Source organism: Bison bison, unplaced genomic scaffold, assembly GCF_000754665.1.
Source record: "Bison bison bison isolate TAMUID 2011002044 unplaced genomic scaffold, Bison_UMD1.0 scf7180017864171, whole genome shotgun sequence".
In the NCBI taxonomy this organism is placed as follows: Eukaryota; Metazoa; Chordata; class Mammalia; order Artiodactyla; family Bovidae; genus Bison; species Bison bison.
Window position 1 is genome coordinate 641,545 of NW_011494743.1, and position 19,236 is coordinate 660,780.

Consider the following 19,236-nt stretch of genomic DNA (forward strand, 5'->3'; position numbering starts at 1 on the left):
AGAACACTTTCTAACACCATACACAAAAATAAACTCAAAATGGATTAAAGACCTAAACGTAAGACCAGAAACTATAAAACTCCTAGAGGAGAACATAGGCAAAACACTCTCCGACATAAATCACAGCAGGATCCTCTATGACCCACCTCCCAGAATATTGGAAATAAAAGCAAAAATAAACAAATGGGACCTAATTAAAATTAAAAGCTTCTGCACAACAAAGGAAATTCTAAGCAAGGTGAAAAGACAGCCTTCAGAATGGGAGAAAATAATAGCAAATGAAGCAACTGATGAAGAATTAATCTCAAAATTATACGAGCAATTCCTGGAGCTCAATTCCAGAAAAATAAATGATGCAATCAAAAATGGGCCAAAGAACTAAACAGACATTTCTCCAAAGAAGACATACAGATGGCTAACAAGCACATGAAAAGATGCTCAACATCACTCATTATCAGAGAAATGCAAATCAAAACCACAATTAGGTACCATTTCATGCCAGCCAGAATGGCTGCTGTCCAAAAGTCTACAAGCAATAAATGCTGGAGAGGGTGTGGAGAAAAGGGAACCCTCTTACACTGTTGGTGGGAATGCAAACTAGTACAGCCACTATGGAGAACAGTGTGGAGATTCTTTTTTTTTTTTTTAAGGCTTTACAAAGGGATTTTTTTTTCTAATTTTATTTTATTTTTAAAATTTACATAATTGTATTAGTTTTGCCAAATATCAAAATGAATCTGCCACAGGTATACATGTGTTCCCCATCCCGAACCCTCCTCCCTCCTCCCTCCCCATACCATCCCCCTGGGCCATCCCAACTGGAAATAGAACTGCCATACAACCCAGCAATCCCACTGCTGGGCATACACACCAAGGAAACCAGAATTGAAAGAGACATGTGTACCCCAATGTTCATCGCAGCGCTGTTTATAATAGCCAGGACATGGAAGCAACCTAGATGTCCATCAGCAGACGAATGGATAAGACAGCTGTGGTACATATACACAATGGAGTATTACTCTGACATTAAAAAGCATACATTTGAATCAGTTCTAATGAGGTGGATGAGACTGAAGCCTATTATACAGAGTGAAGTAAGCCAGAAAGAAAAACACCAATACAGTATACTAACGCATATATATGGAATTTAGAAAGATGGTAAAGATAACCCTGTATGTGAGACAGCAAAAGAGACACAGATGTATAGAACAGTCTTTTGGACTCTGTGGGAGACGGCAAGGGTGGGATGATTTGGGAGAACGGCTTTGAAACATGTATATTATCATATGTGAAACGAATCACCAATCCAGGTTAGATGCATGATACAGGATGCTCGGGGCTGGTGCACTGGGGTGACCCAGAGGGATGGTTTGGGGAAGGAGGTGGGAGGGGCGTTCAGGATGAGGAACACATGTGCACCCGTGGTGGATTCATGTTGATGGATGGCAAAACCAATACAATATCGTAAAGTAATTAGCCTCCAATTAAAATAAATAAATTTATATTAAAACAGAATTAGACATCACATGCAAAAAAAATTAAAAATAAAAATAAATAAGTAAAATAAATAAAATTTAAAAAAAACAAAACTTTTTTTGGCTGGGCTGCACAGCATGCAAAATTTTAGTTTCCCAGCCAGGAATAAAACCCATGCCTCTTGCATTGAAAGCACTGAGTCTTAACCACTGGACAGCCAGGGAAGTCCTCAGGGAGTAATGGTTTTTTAAATCAGCTATTATGTGCCACACACAGATCCAAACAATGAAAACAATCAATACTGGCTAAATATTGTATTCTTGGAGCTTACTGACTCATTAGGGAGAATTATGACTGTGAAATATATATTTACAAATGTATATTTGTAAAATTGCAAATGTGCCAAACACATTGAAGACCAGGCCTCTGGTTCTAAGAGGTAACAGAGTTTAACTTAGGGAAGACTTACCTGAAAAAATGGCACTTGTGTTGAGAGCTGAAATAAAGAGTAGGAGTGAATAAAAGATGGAGTGGGAAGAACATTACAGGCAGAAGAAAAAGTGTGTAGAGACTTGGGAGGAAGCAGCATGGTAGCTTGGCACTGTGGCCAGTGTACAGACAGCAAAGGGCAAGAGTGGTGTGAGGTGAGGGTGGAGGGAGAGGCAAGGCTTGGACCAGACAGGACTACGAACACCATTGGTAAGGATTTTGACATTTTTTACTAAAAGCCCCTTGGACAATTTCTGGTCAGATTTCTATTTTGAAAAGATCACTCGGAATGCAATATATATAATAGCTTGAGTAGGGCTGGGAACTCAGGGTGAACACAGGCAGGTCAGGAGGAGGCTCCTGCAAACAACGGAGCCCTGGGTTGGACCCAGAGTTAGACAGTGAAGCAGGAAACTGGAAACAGGTGTTTAGAAATACTGGCAAGTCTGGCAAAATGGACTGGAGAACAAGTTAATCAGCAAGGAAATGTAACTCTGCTGCTGCTGCTGCTAAGTCGCTTCAGTCATGTCTGACTCTGTGCGACCCCATAGACGGCAGCTGACCAGGCTCCCCCATCCCTGGGATTCCCTAGGCAAGAATACTGGAGTGGGTTGCCATTTCCTTCTCCAATGCATGAAAGTGAAAAGTGAAAGTGAAGTCGCTCAGCCGTGTCCAACTCCTGGTAGGAGGAGCCTCCTACCAGGCTCCTCCGTCCATGGGATTTTCCAGGCAAGGGTACTGGCGTGGGGTGCCATTGCCTTCTCCAAGTGTGACTCTAGTGTAAGAGATATAAAGCTTGGATAAAGTGGAAACCAAGAGGAGGAGGAAGACCAAGTATTCCTACTTAATCACACCACCACCACCTGCGGCCACTGATTCAGTACTTACTACATTCTAGATATAGTCAATATTCTATTTGGTTCCTACAACTACCCTGTAACTTATGCATTATCCCCATTTCACGGATGAGGAATTTAAGAAGTAATTTGCTCAAAGAACATAGGTAGTAACTGGCAGAACCAGGGCTAGAACCCAGGTGGTATCACCAAAGGCCAAGAAAAACCACCTATACTATGAAGATTCCCCAGGTGTTAATGATTTAGGAGATGCAAGATATAAGGTGGAACAGTTGAGAGTGACCCAAGGTTTAGAGATGGAGCAGAAGGAAAACAGATGCTTCCAGTAATATTTGATGTGGACAAAAGAAGGAAGAAGGTGGTGAGATCAATTCTGAACACACTAAATGGCAAAGTGAATGCTCACACAGTAGGTAGAAATATGTGTGATACAACAGAACCTTCAAACTAATGGCCTCTTGGGCTGGCTGAGGCTGTGAAGTAGCTCAGACCAGCACTGGATGGGGCCTCTCTAAACTTATGAATATTTAGCTGACAGGTGTACCTCCCATCTTTGGCATGTATTTGGAAGAATGCATGAGAAACCTCCTTATGAACTGACAAAATTTGATGTCTATCTGATACCCAATCAAGGTGGCAGAATAGGAAGTGGATCTCATTTCTTCCTACAGATACATCAAAAATATATCTACGTGTGGCACAACTCTCAAAAAATACCTACTGAACACTGACAAGGTCTGAGAGAGCCAAAATTGTAAGAAATACCACCACATGACCAACTAAGATGAAAGAAAATAATTAAGGAAGTGGCACGGGATCTGCACAACTGGGACAGAGCTGTGAAAGAGGAAAGGTTCCCTCACCCTGGAAAACCCCTTTACAGTAGGTAAAGGTTCCCTCACCAGGGGAAACCCCTTTACCTGGTTCCCGACTTCAATGGATTTGTACCTATGGATCTGCACTGGTGGCTTTGTGAATGTAGTATCTGAGAGACACCAAGGCCAAATGTCTGCATTCCCACAGTTGGGGTGGGATGAGGGCAGTGCCAACAATATTGTTCTTTGTGAGCCCACACAACAGGTGACAGTTGACACCACCAACCACACACCTGGATAGACATCTCCTGCTGAAGAATACTCAGTAATTCCTCTCCAAGTATGAGGGCTCCAATCTCACCTACCTCATACTGCAGCTCAGATACGAATCTGGGGCTTTTGCTCCAAACACTAAGAGTAGACCCTGTCCCTTACAGGGCAGTTACAATGAAAGAGCAAAGATGAGGCCCTGCTTACTATCCAGTGCAGGCTATAGTCATCACAACACCAGTCTCACTGCCTACCAAAAGGGTAATGGCCAGCACATACTGAGGAAAGAGGTGGCAGGCACCCATACTAAAGACAGCCTTTGCACCAAAAGTATTAAACCCATGCAGGCTACACAGGAACTCTCCTGCATAAAAATAGCCCTCCAAGACCACAGTAGATAACTGTTTCTCATAAACTCATAGAGTCAGAGGAATACAAGTAAATGAAGAAGCAGAAAACCACTCCCAAGTAAATGATCAAGAGAGTTCACCTGGAAGAACAAACAATGAAACAGACCTCTTCATTCTAATAGACTGAGTTCAAAAAAGAGGTAATAAAAATACTGAAGGGATGAATAAAACCTATCAGTAGAAATGCAGGTTACTATAAAAAGAAACTATAAACAGAAACCAAGAAAAATTAGGAAATACTTTGCTGAGATGAAAGCTGAACTAAAGGTAATAAATGGAAAATTGAATAATACAGAACAAGTAAGTGATCTGGAAGACTGAATAATGGAAACCACCCAATCAGAATATCAGAAAGAAAGATGAAAAAAAATGAAAGCAACATACAAGAACTTTGGAATAATATAAAGTGTGCCAATTATGCATAATAGGTATTTCAGAAGAAGAAGAAAGAAAAACAGGGAGATAAAATACATTTGAAGGATTATGGCTGAAAACTTCCCAAGCTAAAGAAGGAATCAGATATCTAGGTACAGGAAACATAGAGAGTCCCAGACAGGTGAACCCAAACAGATTTATAATTAAAATAGCAAAAGTTAAGGAGAGGATTTTAAAGGTACCAAGAAAAAAACAAAGAGTTAACTACAAGTAAACCCCCATTAGACTCTCAGCTGATTTCTCCACAGAAATGTTACAGGCTAGGAGTGGCAAGATATATTCAAAGTCCTGAAAGGGAAAAATCTGCAACCTAGGATATTCTACCTAGCAAGATTATAATTTAGAATAGAGGTAGGGAAAAAGAGTTTCTCAGACAAACAAAAGCTAAAAGAATACAGCAATACTAAACTTATTCTAAAAGAAATTTTTAAAAGTCAAAAGAACCACTAATCTATAGGAAATAGAAAAATTACAATCTGACATATAAATAAGTCAGTATACAGACTTAAAAAAATAGAAAATAATTTGTGAAAGTGATAATATCTAAAATGAACAGCAAAAGGATATACATGATGTAAAAGAGGACATCAAAATCATAAAATGTGGAGGAGGAGAGTAAGAAAAATGTATATTTTTTTAAAAGAATGTGTTTGAGTCTATATGACTATCAGTCTAAAGCAAGTAGATATAGGAATGGGTTAGCATACTTGAAAAACAGGGTAATCACAAATGAAAAAAATACAATAGATTCATAAAAACCAAAAAGAAAGGAACTCAAGCATAATACAAAAGAAAACCATCAAACCACAGAAGAAAAGGAAGGGAACAAAAAAGAAATGTAAAGTCAACTGGAAAACAAGGAATAAAATGGCTATAAATTACATCCAAAAAACCCAGAGTACACATTCTTTTCAAAGGCACATGAGACATTCTCTAGGGTTGGCCACATACTAGGATACAAAACAAGCCTCAAGACAAATTTAAGAGGATGGAAATTATTTCAAGCATCTTTCCTGACCATGATGGCATGAAACTAGAACTCAACCACAAAAAGAGAAATAAGAAAAAATGATTCAGTTCAGTTCAGTTGCTCAGTCACGTCCGACTCTTTGCAACCCCATGAATCCCAGCACGCCAGGCCTCCCTGTCCATCACCAGCTCCCGGAGTTCACTCAGACTCACGTCCATCAAGTCAGTGATGCCATCTCATCCTCTGTCATCCCCTTCTCCTCCTGTCCCCAATCCCTCCCAGCATCAGAGTCTTTTCCAATTAGTCAACTCTTCACATGAGGTGGCCAAAGTACTGGAGTTTCAGCTTCAGCATCATTCCCTCCAAAGAAATCCCAGGGCTGATCTCCTTCAGAATGGACTGGTTGAATCTCCTTGCAGTCCAAGAGACTCTCAAGAGTCTTCTCCAACACCACAGTTCAAAAGCATCAATTCTTCGGTGCTCAGTTTTCTTCAGAGCTCAACTCTCACATCCATACATGACCACTGGAAAAACCATAGCCTTGACTAGACGGACCTTTGTTGGCAAAGTAATGTCTCTGCTTTTGAATATGCTATCTAGGTTGGTCATAACTTTTCTTCCAAGGAGTAAGCGTCTTTTAATTTCATGGCTGCAGTCACCATCTGCAGTGACTCTTTGTGACCCCCTGGACTATACAGTCCATGGAATTCTTCAGGCTAGAATATTGGAGTGGGTAACCTTTCCCTTCTCCAGGGGATCTTCCTAACCCAGGGATCAAACCCAGGTCTTTCACATTGCAGGCAGATTCTTTACCAGCTAAGCCACAAGGGAAGCCCCAAAAAAATGACTACAAGTAGACTAACAACATACTACTAAAAAATCAATGGGTCAATGATGAAATCAAAGAGGAAATTTATAAAAACCTTGAGACAAATGATAATGAAAACACAACCATAGAAAAATCTATGGGATGCAGCGAAAGTAGACCTTAGAGGGAAGTCCATAGCCATACAAGCCTTCCTCAAAGAACAAGAAAAATCTTAAATAAACAACCTTAACCACCACCTAAAAGAATTAGAAAAAGAAAAAAATAAAACCTAAAGTAGCAGAGGGAAGGAAATAATAATGATCAGAGAGGGAATAAATCAAATAGAAACTTGAGTAGGAAAAAAAAAAATCAGTACAACAGAGAGCTATTTATTTGAAAGGGTAAACAAAACTACCAAACCTCAGACCAGGCTCACTAAGAAGAAAAGAAAGAGGATCCAAGTAAACAAGGTAAGAAATGAAAGTGAAGAAATAATAACTGACACCACAGAAATACAAAAAACGTAAGAGAATACTGTTGTGAGGGTAACAGGCAGGAGGGCCAGGGGTCTCCAAACAGAGGAAACAGGCTGCAAGTGTCAAGACATTTTTTATCTCTCTCTTAAGTGGCAGGAGGAAGCAAACTACAAGTATTAGATTTTCCCCCTTCTCTATACAAACTTTATAAGAGGTTTCTTTTAAAATTCTGTATTGCCATAATGACACCTGGTTTCAACTGAACTTTTCTCGAACCTTGAGCTAACCAATGCATTTTTCTTATGGAAAAGCTTTTCTTAAGTTATGTTAATGAACTATACATATACCCTAGGACTCTGTCTTCAAGTTGCTTCTGCATAAGACTCAGAACTGACTTGACAAACCAGTATATTTTACTCATGCAAATGTTCTCTTAAACTATGTTAATGAGACTATGTATTTGCTTGGAAACCTGCTTTTCTTCAAGATTCATGTCAATTGTTTTATGGCCCAGGACAACTCACCTTGTGCCAATGTTATCCCAAAATGCATGTTGCAAGTGAAAGGCCTGGTGCTAGTCTCTGAGTTTTGAGACATTGCCTTTCTCCAGCTAGCAGGCTGCTAGTAGCTATATCGGAGAAGGCAACGGCACCCCACTCCAATACTCTTGCCTGGAGAATCCCACGGACGGAGGAGCCTGGTAGGCTGCAGTCCATGGGGTCGCTAAGAGTCGGACACGACTGAGCAACTTCACTTTCACCTTTCACTTTCATGCATTGGAGAAGGAAATGGCAACCTACTCCAGTGTTCTTGCCTGGAGAATCCCAGGGACAGGGGAGCCTGGTGGGCTGCCACCTATGGGGTCACACAGAGTTGGACACAACTGAAGCAACTTAGCAGTAGCAGTAGCTATATAACATCCAGCTAAAGATTAACAAGGGGGGCACTCTTTCTGCCCCCTTCTGATGTCTATGTCAGAAGCTTTGTCTATACACTTTAATAAAACTTTATCACACAAAAGCTCTGAGCAATCAAGCCTTGTCACTGGCCCCAGATTGAATTCCTCTCCTCCACAGGCCAAGAATCCTGGCATTTTTCACGGCTCAGCAACAACCTTTCACTATGAACAACTATATGCCAACAAACTGGACAACTGAGAAGAAATGGACAAGTTTCTAGGAACATACAGTCCACCAAAACTGAATAAAGAAGAAATAGATAATTTGGACAGAACAATCACTAGAAGTGAAACAGAATCTATAAAACAAACAAACAACTTGCTGCAAACAAAATTTCAGGCTTCACTGAGGAATTCTACCAAACATACAAAGAAGAATTTATATTAAAACTTTTCAAACTTTACCAAAAGACTAAAGAGGCAGGAACACTCCAAAGTCATTATTTGAAGCCACCATCACCCTGATATCAAAACCAAACAAAGATACTACGGACAAAGAAAATTACAGGCCAATAATTTTGATGAATATAGATATAAAAATTATCAATAAAATATTATCCAACTGAATACAATAACACACATAGAGAAGATCATAAACCACAACCAAGTGGGATTCATCCCAGGGTCACAAGGATGTTTCAATACATGCAGATTAATCAATATGATATGCTACACCAATAAAAGAAAAGACAAAGATGCAAAGAAAGTATTTTATAAAATTCAACACATATTCATGATATAAACTATCACCAAAGTACGTATAGAGAGAACATATCTCAACATAATAAAAGATATTTGACAAATCCATAGCAAACATAATACTTAATGGTGAAAAGCTGAAAACATTCCTGCTAAAACCTGGAACAAGATAAAAATGCTCTCTATCACCAGTCCTCTTCAACACAGTGTTGGAAGTTCAAGGCACAGCAATCAGACAAAAGAAATAAAAGGTATCCAAATTGGAAGGGAAGAGGTAATTTCATCATTTTATACAGATGGTAAAGATTCTGCACAAAAGACTCCACACACAAACTAGTAGAACTTATCAATGAATATAGACTCCAAACAAAATCTACTAGAACGTATCAATGAATTCAGCAAGGTAGCAGAATGCAAGATTAACGTATCAGTTGCATTTCTTTACACTATGATGAAATATCAGAAAGAGAAAGTTAAAAAAAAAATTCATCAGAAAAATACCTAGGCATAAACCCACAAAGGAGGTGAAAGGCTTATACACTGAGAACAATAAAACATTCATAAAGGAAGCAGATGATTCAAAGAAATGGAAAAATATTTAATGCTCTTGAACTGGAAGAATTAATATTGTTAAAATGGACCATACTACCCAAAACAATCTACAGATGTAATGTTATCCCTATCAAATTACCCATGACATGATTTGTTCTATAAAACTAGAACAAATAATCATAAAATTTATATGGAATCATAAATGACCCAGAATTGCCAACAATCTTGAGGAAAAAGGACAAAGCAGGAAGCATAAGCCTCCAAGACTTCACACAATACTACAAGTCTACAGTAATCAAAACAGCATGGTATTGGCACAGAAACAGATATATGTATCAATGGAACAGAATACAGAGCCCAGAAATAAACCTATACACCTACAGTCAATTAATCTTTGACAAAAGAGGTAAGAATATAAAACGGGAAAAAGTTCTTCAGCAAATGATGCTGGGAAAGTTGGAAAGCTGCATGTAAATCAATGAAGTTAGAGCACACTCTCACACCATACATAAAAAAACTCAAAATGATTTAAACACTTAAACGTAAGACGTGATACCATAAAACTCCTAGAAGACAACATAGGCAAAACATTCTCTGACATAAATCATACCAATGTTTCCTTAGGTCAGTCTCCCATGGCAATAGAAATAAAAGCACAGAGAAACAAATCAGACCTAATCAAATATATAAGCTTTTGCCCAGCAAGGGAAATCATAAATAAAATGAAAAGATATCCTATGGACTAGGAGAAAATAGTTGCAAACAATGCTGCTGACAAGAAAATAATTTCCAAAATATACAAATAGCTCACACAACTCAGTAAGAAAAAACATACAACTCAGTCAAAAAATAACAGAAGACATAAATTGACATTTCTCCAAAGAAGACATACAGATGGCCAATAGGCACATGAAAGGATGCTCAACATTGCTACTTATCAGAGATGTGTAAGTCAAAACTACAATGAGGTAACACCTCACATGGGTCAGAATAGCCATCATTAAAATTATACAAGCAATAATTGCTGGAGAGGGTGTGGAGAAAAGAGAATGCTTTTAGACTGTTGGTGGGAATGTAAGTTGGTGCACACTATGAAGAATAATATAGAGGTTCCTCAAAACACTAAAACTAGAGTTGCCATACGATCCAGCAATCCCTCTCCTGGGCACATATCTGGAGAAAACCATAATTCAAAGAGGTGATGTGCCCAAAGTTCACAGCAGCACTATTTACAATAACTAAAACACAGAAGCAACCTAAGTGTCCATCAACAAATGAATGGATAGAAAAGATGTGGTAACATAAATACATAGTGAAATAGTACTCAGCTATATAAGAGAATGAAATAGTGCCATTTGAACCAACATGGATGAACCTAGAGATTGTCATCTAAATGAAGTTAGTCAGAAAAAGAAAGACAAATTCACATGATATCACTTACATGCGGAATACAAAATATGACACAAACAGACCCAGAGACTCAGAGAACAGACTTGTGGTTGCCAAGGGGGAGTGGGGTGAGTGATTGTGGTGTTGGAGAAGACTCTTGAGAGTCCCTTGGACTGCAAGGAGATCCAACCAGTCCATCCTAAAGGAAATTAGTCCTGAATATTCATTGGAAGGACTGATGTTGAAGCTGAAACTCCAATACTTCAGCCACCAGATGCGAAGAACTAACTCATTTGAAAAGACCCTGATGCTGGGCAAGATTGAAGGCAGGAGGAGAAGGGGATGACAAAGGATGAGATGGTTGTATGGCATCACAGACTCAAGACATGAGTTTGAGTAAACTCTGGGAGTTGGTGATAGACAGGGAGGCCTGGTGTGCTGCAGTCCATGCGGTCTTAAAGAGTTGGACACGACTGAGTGACTGAACTGAACTGAACTGTAGCACTTTATTGGTCATTTGAGAATATAGTACTTTTTAGGCAAAAACTAAATAAAAGAAAATTTGTAGGAGAAACTACAAATGTAACCCTCACTACATTCTCTAAATTATACCTTCTTTTCCATATCATAGGGCTTCCCTGGTGTCTCAGATGGTAAAGAGTCTGCCCACAATGTGAGAAAACCAGGTTTGATTCCTGGGTAAGGAAGATCCCCTGGAGAAGGAAATGGCAACCCACTCCAGTATTCTTGTCTGGAAAATCTCATGGATGGGGGAGGCTGTCAGGCTATGTTCCATGGGGTTGCAAAGAGCTGGACACAATTCAGTGAGTAACACTTTTCCATATCATAAAATAAGGTTATCTTTGCTGTAGAACAACTACATAAACAGTTTGGAACCTAATCAACTGAGATAGTACTTTGAAGAAAATTAAGCCTAAATAAATGAAATTATTAACAAGTACCAGAAGTGAGAAATGTTTTGATGTCTTTTATCACCCTTCTTTTGTCAATCATCTTATCTTTATGTTTTTCTTGTCCTCTTTGACTGAATTACATAACATTTTAAGACATAAAATGTTGCCTGATTTTTCATTTTTTTAATGAAAAATTTTTCATTTTATAGTGTAGCTTAACCTACAGCTCTTTTCTATTGGTATTTATTAGACTTTATAGGTCACTTTGTTAACAGAAAGGTCCAGTATTTATGCTCTCTATTTTCTTAGGCTTAAGTCTGAGAGGTTGATCAGATGCAGATTCAAGTGTTTAGCATGTACACTTCACAGGAGTGCCACATCCATCCATCAGGAGGCATACACTGTCTGGTTGCTCCTTTTTTTGTGATACCAGCAGCCAGTAGTGATCATGTCAGATCCATTATTTCATTCAGGGACTGCAAAATGATAATTCTTTTTATTCCTTCAGTATGTATTAGTTGAAGTTCTTTGATAATGAGGAAACTCCCCCTCATCAATTTAGTTACCCGGAGAAAGAATTCATAAGGGAAAGGCAGAATAAATGTTTTATTCTTTTCTCTTTTAAAAAATTTTAAAAATAATGAGTTGGTCACTTAGCATCTTCCAAAGGTAATTAATGAGGGATTTTTTTTTCACTGTTGTGATCTCTTGGATTTAAACATTAATGCTTTCAATTAATTGTGGTGACTGATGCTGACTGATGCTTTAATTATCTAATAGTCTGTGGGGGGCCTCTTTAAAGTTGGCTCCTGAGTCCTGTTGACACACCTGCAGTTACCCTGACAGCATGCTTCTATTTAATCTGTAAATAGAGTGAAGATACTCTAACATGATCATGTTTAGTTCCTGCCCTGCCGCTGCAATGGGCTGTATTTCCAAAGCCATGGGTGCAAAGGGAGCACACTGCTGCTTGCTTTATTTCTAGATCATTTTAGTGAAATTTAGGAAATATGTTTCTTTTTAAAAAAGATAAGATCTGTCATGAATTAATACTGATTCATATTGATACTTCTAGTTTGAATTAGTATTTTCTGTTTTGTCTCTGTTACTCATTTCTCCCATGCTGAAAACCCTAGTTCTCAAAGACAGTTGCTTAGGTGCTTTACTCACCCTGCAATCCCAGCCATGATTGAGCAGACTGGACTGAAGACACTTCAGGTGAGTCATAATCGGAGAGCTTAATTTCTTGGAAAAGGGCTCTGCCATGTTTTGATTCCTGTGTACATCCTGCTGGGTCTCAGGCTACTCATAAGTCAGGCGCAATCATCCCATAATGACTCCTTTAAACTTAATTGGGACATGGAGTCCCTGGATTTTAGAATAAGCTTGAGAGGGGAGGGTAGAAATCATACTGACTTTGAGTGCTGTCACCACTGGCGTGGGCGATCCTCTATGATTGTACAAGGGATGAAAAAGCTATTTCTGAACAAAAATGGTCATTAACTAAAGATTACACCAGAAAGGGGGGAAAACATGTCACAAACTTTCCTTGTTTAGATTGAGATTGGAGGCAGGAGGGCTTTCTTCTTCAAGGAGAAATATATAAATATATTATATCAATATTTATATATCAGTAAAGAACAGAACCACAGTATAGGATATGTTACACAGAATATGTGTATCAATCTAGAATTTATTCTCTATTCAGCAATTATCCATTAATATCTACCAGGCACTGTGTACGACTCTGGGGAGTCAAAGATTACCAAATTTACTCACTGCCTTTGGGTAAACAGAAAAGGCAAGCAGTTAGAATAATAAGCTATTTAAAACACAATGATATGAGTGAAAAGGTGATTGAAGCATAGAGAAAAGGGGGATTAATTCTAGACAGGAAAAGTTAAGAAAGGTGTTAATAGAGAATTCGGTTAATATTCCAGGCGTAGGATTTCTTTACCTCATGGGAGGTGAGGCCTGATGGCAGGGTACGAACCACCATAAGGGTAAGGACCACCACACACATAGTATCAGATGAGGAGGGCACAGCCCTCTTCATAGGATAATTTAATCTGCATCTTAACAAAGTTGAAAGCAATGAATCTATGCCCCGCTCTGGTTTACTCATGCCCCAGAACAGGAACAGAAGGTGGCAACCTGTGACAGCAAAGAGGAGGCAGACAAGGTGCGGGTGGGGGCATAACAAAAGAAAAGGAGAAAAAAGAAAGACGCCAAGGAAAGGATGCAAAACTGAAAACCCAAGTCACAAAGAAGCAATGATTTATTCTAAGGACAGGCCTGCTGGGATCACAGAGCAGGGACAGGTCGCAGCACCTTCAAGCCTCATTTCATGGCAGGCATATTCCTCTCATGAAGCTAGGATCTCAAAGTGAATGCATGTACAGACTGGATTATTCTGAACATCATTTTAATAAGAAATAAAACTTGGTAAAATGTAATGTTCTATGGGGGATTTGAACTTTTATCTTTAAAAAATCTATCTATTGGGGTCTTCCCTGGTGGTGCAGTGGAATGCAGGGGACACAGGTTTGATCACTGGTCTGGGAAGTTTCCACATGCAATGAAGCAGCTAAGCCCATGAGCCACAACTACTGAGTCTACACTCTAAAGCCTGCGAGCCTCAGCTACTGAGCCTGTGCACTGCCAATACTGAAGCCCATGCACCCTAGAGCTGGTGCTCTGCAACAAGACAGGCTGACCCAGAGGAGACAAAATAAATCAGTTTATTGGTATTCATGATGTAATATGTGAATATCATGCAATAAATATCTGAAGGCTCCTCCACCTCTATTTTGATCTCCCCATCTTTGTTTCTCAGCCTTATTTGCCAAGATAATCCAAAAGATCTCTCTACCTGATGAGGTAGGGTTTATAGTTTGTTTCCCTGTAGGAATGCATTTTTCTCCCCATCCCCTGTTTGTGTATGTGCAGATACCACTGATGTAAGGCAAAGAAGCAAAAACATACTTCTTGTATTTCTTATCAAACAGCCCATATGACTGTCAGGGTAACTGACAGCACCGTGGGCCCATGTGGCTCCTCCTGTCCTCCCCCTGACCTCACTCAGGACTGTACTGGCCAGTAAGTCACATCTCTGTTGTCAGGGCCTTAGTCGTTAAGACAAGTTTTTTAATAATCATCATGACCAGGTGGCCTCCATGCTCTGCTTGTCCCCAAAGACAACGATAAAGATGTTGGTTGAGGTATTCCTTGTGCCCATGTGACCAGTTATCAATTCATAAACTTGACTTAGGAAGGCACGTCCTGTTTCCGAGCACCAACCCCCACACCCTAAGTTAACTTTAAAACCATCCCAGTGGCTCCTCGAAGGTGTGGGGAGCAGCTGCAAATGCTTCTGGGTCATTGTCCACCTGATCTCCATCCCACCTTGTAAGTTTGCTGTTGTTCAATCACTAAGTCATGTTGGATTCTTTTGCAACCCCATGGACTGCAGCCTCTGTCCATGGGATTTCCCAGGCAAGAAACTGGAGTGGGTTGCCATTTCCCTCTCCAGGGGATCTTTCTGACCCAGGCATCAAACCCATGTCTCCTGTATTGGCAGGCAGATTCTTTACCGCTGAACCACCAGGGAATTTCACCCTGTAAATTACTCTGGAACAAATTTGATTATACAGAGTTGCCTGCCTTGTTTCTAGGTCTCAAGATGCCTTCTCAGTTCAATGGGCACTTTTGGTTCCCTCCATACCCCAACACTGCCCAGATTATGAGTTGATTTATGCTACAGATTGAATACAGTAAAATTTTCAAATAAACCTTAAATTAAAAGTTCATTGGCAGCATGCCTGAGCCAAAGTTTAAGTATATTCTGTTGTTGTTCAGTAACTAAGTTGTGTCTGACTCTTTGCGACCCCATGAAATGCAGCATGCCAGGCTTCCCTGTCCTTCGCTGTCTCCCTAAGTCTGCTCAAATTCATGTCCATTGAGTCAGTGATGCCATCCAACCATATCATCCTCTGTCACCCCCTTCTCCTCTTGCCCTCAATCTTTCCCAGAATCAGAGTCTTTCCCAATGAGTTGGCTTTTGCATCAGGTGGCCAACGTATTAGAACTTTGGCTTCAGCACCAGTATGTGCTGAAACTTTTTAAAAATACACAAAATTGGAACAGGATGAAGCATCTTTACACCAGTGGGTCCAAGCTGTTTGGCCTGTGTCGTTCTGGGACAGGAGAACAGAACCTGTGACCATCTCCAAGGCCTGTATCAGAATGGCTACCAACAAAGTCAAAAGGATACCCTTTCGCCAAGTTGTGTTAATCAGAAATAAACAGTTTTCTTTCCATCTGGGGTTGATTTAACCTCTTGGTGATTTAGTTTTCTTATGTAAGAATAGGAATATTTACCAGCACCCAAAGTCTAGGAGACTCTCTAATGTCAAAGAAGAAGAGAACTTTAAGAAATGGCTCATTTCACCTTCTTAAATGATAAAAATTATGACCTCAGACGCTTAAGTGACTTGTTCAGGGTTGCAAACTTAAATTTATGAGCTTGGTGAAGAATATTCCAATAAAGATTGGAATAGAATTCTCTAAAAGGACATACATATTTGTTTATATTAAAGATATTTAATAACATTTCTTCTTAGGAAACATACAATAACACTGAAAGAACTTTCTATTAGTCTTCTGAGGTTGATGGCTTCAGAAATAAAGGTGAGAAAATTAGAGGCAAAGACACATCCTTGATTTAATATCTTAAGTATGCTATGGTCTCAGTGCTCGTGTTCTCTCAAATTTGTATATTGACACTAATCCCCCAGGAGGGACCTTTGGGAGGTAATTAGGCCATAAAAATAAAGCCCTTATATAAGTGTTCTTATTAAAAGTACCCTTATAAAAGAGGCCTGGAAGAGCTCCCTTACCTCCCTCTGCCACATAAGGATATAGCAAGAAGTTGACAGTCTGAAACCTGGAAGAGGTTACTAGACTCAACTATTCTGGCACCTGATCTTGGACTTCCAGATTCCAGAATTGTGAGCAATAAATTCCTGCTGCTTATAAACTCACAGTTTTTGGTATTTTCACTATAGCTGCCCAAATGGGCTAAGAGAAACATTGATAACATGCTTTAGGAAAGGGCAGAGTTTAATAGAGGATTCAAGCATGGGAGGATAAAATTTAATTCATATGATGTGTTTTTGTTAGTAAAAGAAGAATTTCTATATGTAGAATACTGTACCTTTTTAATTTCAGATTTCAAATTACAAGGGTTACTCTGTTGGCTGAAGAGGGATTTCTTGAATCTCTCTATAATCCTTCTTTTCAAGTTGTGGTGCAAAGCTGGAGGAAGCTGCATAACATGAGAAAATCATAATAAGCATGTCATTAACAATGCATAGCTGACTCTCAAGAAGCATTTGTGATGGTAACAATATTCATTCAATAGGACTAAAGAAGAATTTTAAATTTTACTCCAAATAGCATGATTTGATACTACAATTTTTCAGTCTACAATCCAGAAAAAATATTTTACTGTGTTTTCTTTCAAAAGGTTACTTCTAATTATATTACTGTTCTTTCATTTTATTGATGTTATTTTTCACAGAACTAAACTACATATTAGTTGCACATATAAACTGAATTTTGTAAATAACAGACTTACAAGGAAAGATGTATTCTATGAAAGAAGAAAGAGAGAAATGAATATGTATACATTAGGGTTCAGTCAGGATGAATTAGATTTAATAAATAAGTAGTAGGAAGCCACTGTTTGGGGTAGAGAAGGGAAAGTATCATGAGAAGCACTGTTTAGAGTTGGTAACTCCCTACTGTTACCCACCAGAAGCTTCCACCTCCCTGAGTCAAACACCGCAAGGCAGAGCTGGTGCACGGCGTTTCAGGTGCGGCCCAGCATGGTTCTGTCCGTCAAAGGGAAGGGCGGCAGTCTTCCCTGACATGCCTTATTGTCTGCTACAGCACCAGTGCGTCCTTGAAAAGTGACTTACCCTGGTTATGGCAGCTAAATTGATATGCCTCTAGTTAACTTAGAATTGCTTTTACTACTCCTGATGGCTTGAATTGACTTTCATAAAACCTTTCTTGCATAATTCAATATTCAGTCAACTTAAGATTCACATACAGGGCATCACAAGGGACAGTACCCTATCTTTAAAGTTTTCATGAAGAATTAAAGTTTTTGCACAGAATGGTAACTCATGCATAGTCTAACTGCAGATGACATAAGTACAGGTAAATACACATATGTTATAATATTAAGGATGAAATGACTACTACCTATAATTTGTATGTGCCAGGCACTACTGTTCTCTTTTGTGGGCATTAGCCCACTTTTTTTCTTGACAATAAACTTATAAATCAGGAACTATTCTATAGGTGAGTAAGTCAGACTTTAAATAACACCCAAGACACTTTCTGAGTCTCCCAGCTCCACTTTTGCTTGAGAGCAAACACCACCATCACTAGCATTACACTAGTATAACACTTTACAAACATTTCACATACTGTATTTCCCTTATCTCACAGTCCCATGGCCACCTGAATGATGAAACTGAGTCTAGAAGAGAGAATGACTCCCTCAACATCACAAGTCTAAAAGTGTGGTTTTTGTTTGTTTTCATCATTCCAAAGTAACAGAAGGAAAAAATAAAATCTTGTATGTTTATATAGTAGGTTTCCTCAAACATAATATATGGATTCTTTCTGAGGAACTATATCCTCTAGTGTCTCCAAAATACACACTGGCAGACCATCAGTAGTGAGATGGTAACAGGCAGGAAGGCCAAGGGTCTCCAAATGGAGGAAATAGGGTGCAAGCATCAGATATTTTTCTCTTAAAATTCTGTGTTGCCATGACAATACCTGGTTCCACCTTAACTTTTTTCTAACCTTGAGCTAACCAATGCGTTTTTCTTATGGAAATGCTTTTCTTAAGCTATGTTAATGTATTATATATTTGCTTTGGAATTTGCCTTTCTTCAAAATAGTTCCACCTAGACTAACTTTTTTTCTTTTCTCAAACCTTGGGCTGATAATAGCTCAACAAACTAGTATTCATATCAATTGTTTCATGTCTGGGGGATGACACACCTCATGCCATCCTATCTCAAAAATGCATATTGTGGGAGAGGGGCCTGGTGAAACTCCATCAGCCTTGAGGTGTCTCTCTTATCTGATTAACAGCTTCCTAACAGACATTCAGAAAATGAAGATCATGGCATCCAGTCCCATCACTTCATGGGAAATAGATGGGGAAACAGTGGAAACAGTGTCAGACTTTATTTTTTGGGGCTCCAAAATCACTTGCAGATGGTGACTGCAGCCATGAAATTAAAAGATGCTTACTCCTTGGAAGGGAAGTTATGTCCAACCTAGATAGCATATTGAAAAGCAGAGACATTACTTTGCCAACAAAGGTCCATCTAGTCAAGGCTATGGTTATTCCTGTGGTCATGTATGGATGTGAGAGTTGGACTGTGAAGAGGCTGAGTGCCGAAGAATTGATGCTTTTGAACTGTGGTGTTGGAGAAGACTCTTGAGAGTCTCTTGGACTGCAAGGAGATCCAACCAGTCCATTCTGAAGGAGATCAGCCCTGGGATTTCTTTGGAAGGAATGATGCTAAAGCTGAAACTCCAGCACTTTGGCCACCTCATGCGAAGAGCTGACTCATTGGAAAAGACTCTGATGCTAGGAGGAATTGGGGGCAGGAGGAGAAGGGGATGAC

The 19,236-nt window shown here is 39.3% G+C and overlaps 1 protein-coding gene across 4 annotated transcripts in view; it reads right to left on the reverse strand.

Moving 5' to 3' along the window:
* Window positions 1-19,236, reverse strand: part of NEK10 (NIMA-related kinase 10) — a 272,823-nt gene that overhangs the window by 19,755 nt on the left and 233,832 nt on the right. For all 4 annotated transcript variants that reach the window (XM_010842043.1, XM_010842042.1, XM_010842040.1 and 1 more), the window contains one exon: window positions 16,734-16,844. In XM_010842043.1, the coding sequence (XP_010840345.1) occupies window positions 16,734-16,844 (111 nt within the window). The remainder of the gene's footprint in view (window positions 1-16,733; window positions 16,845-19,236) is intronic.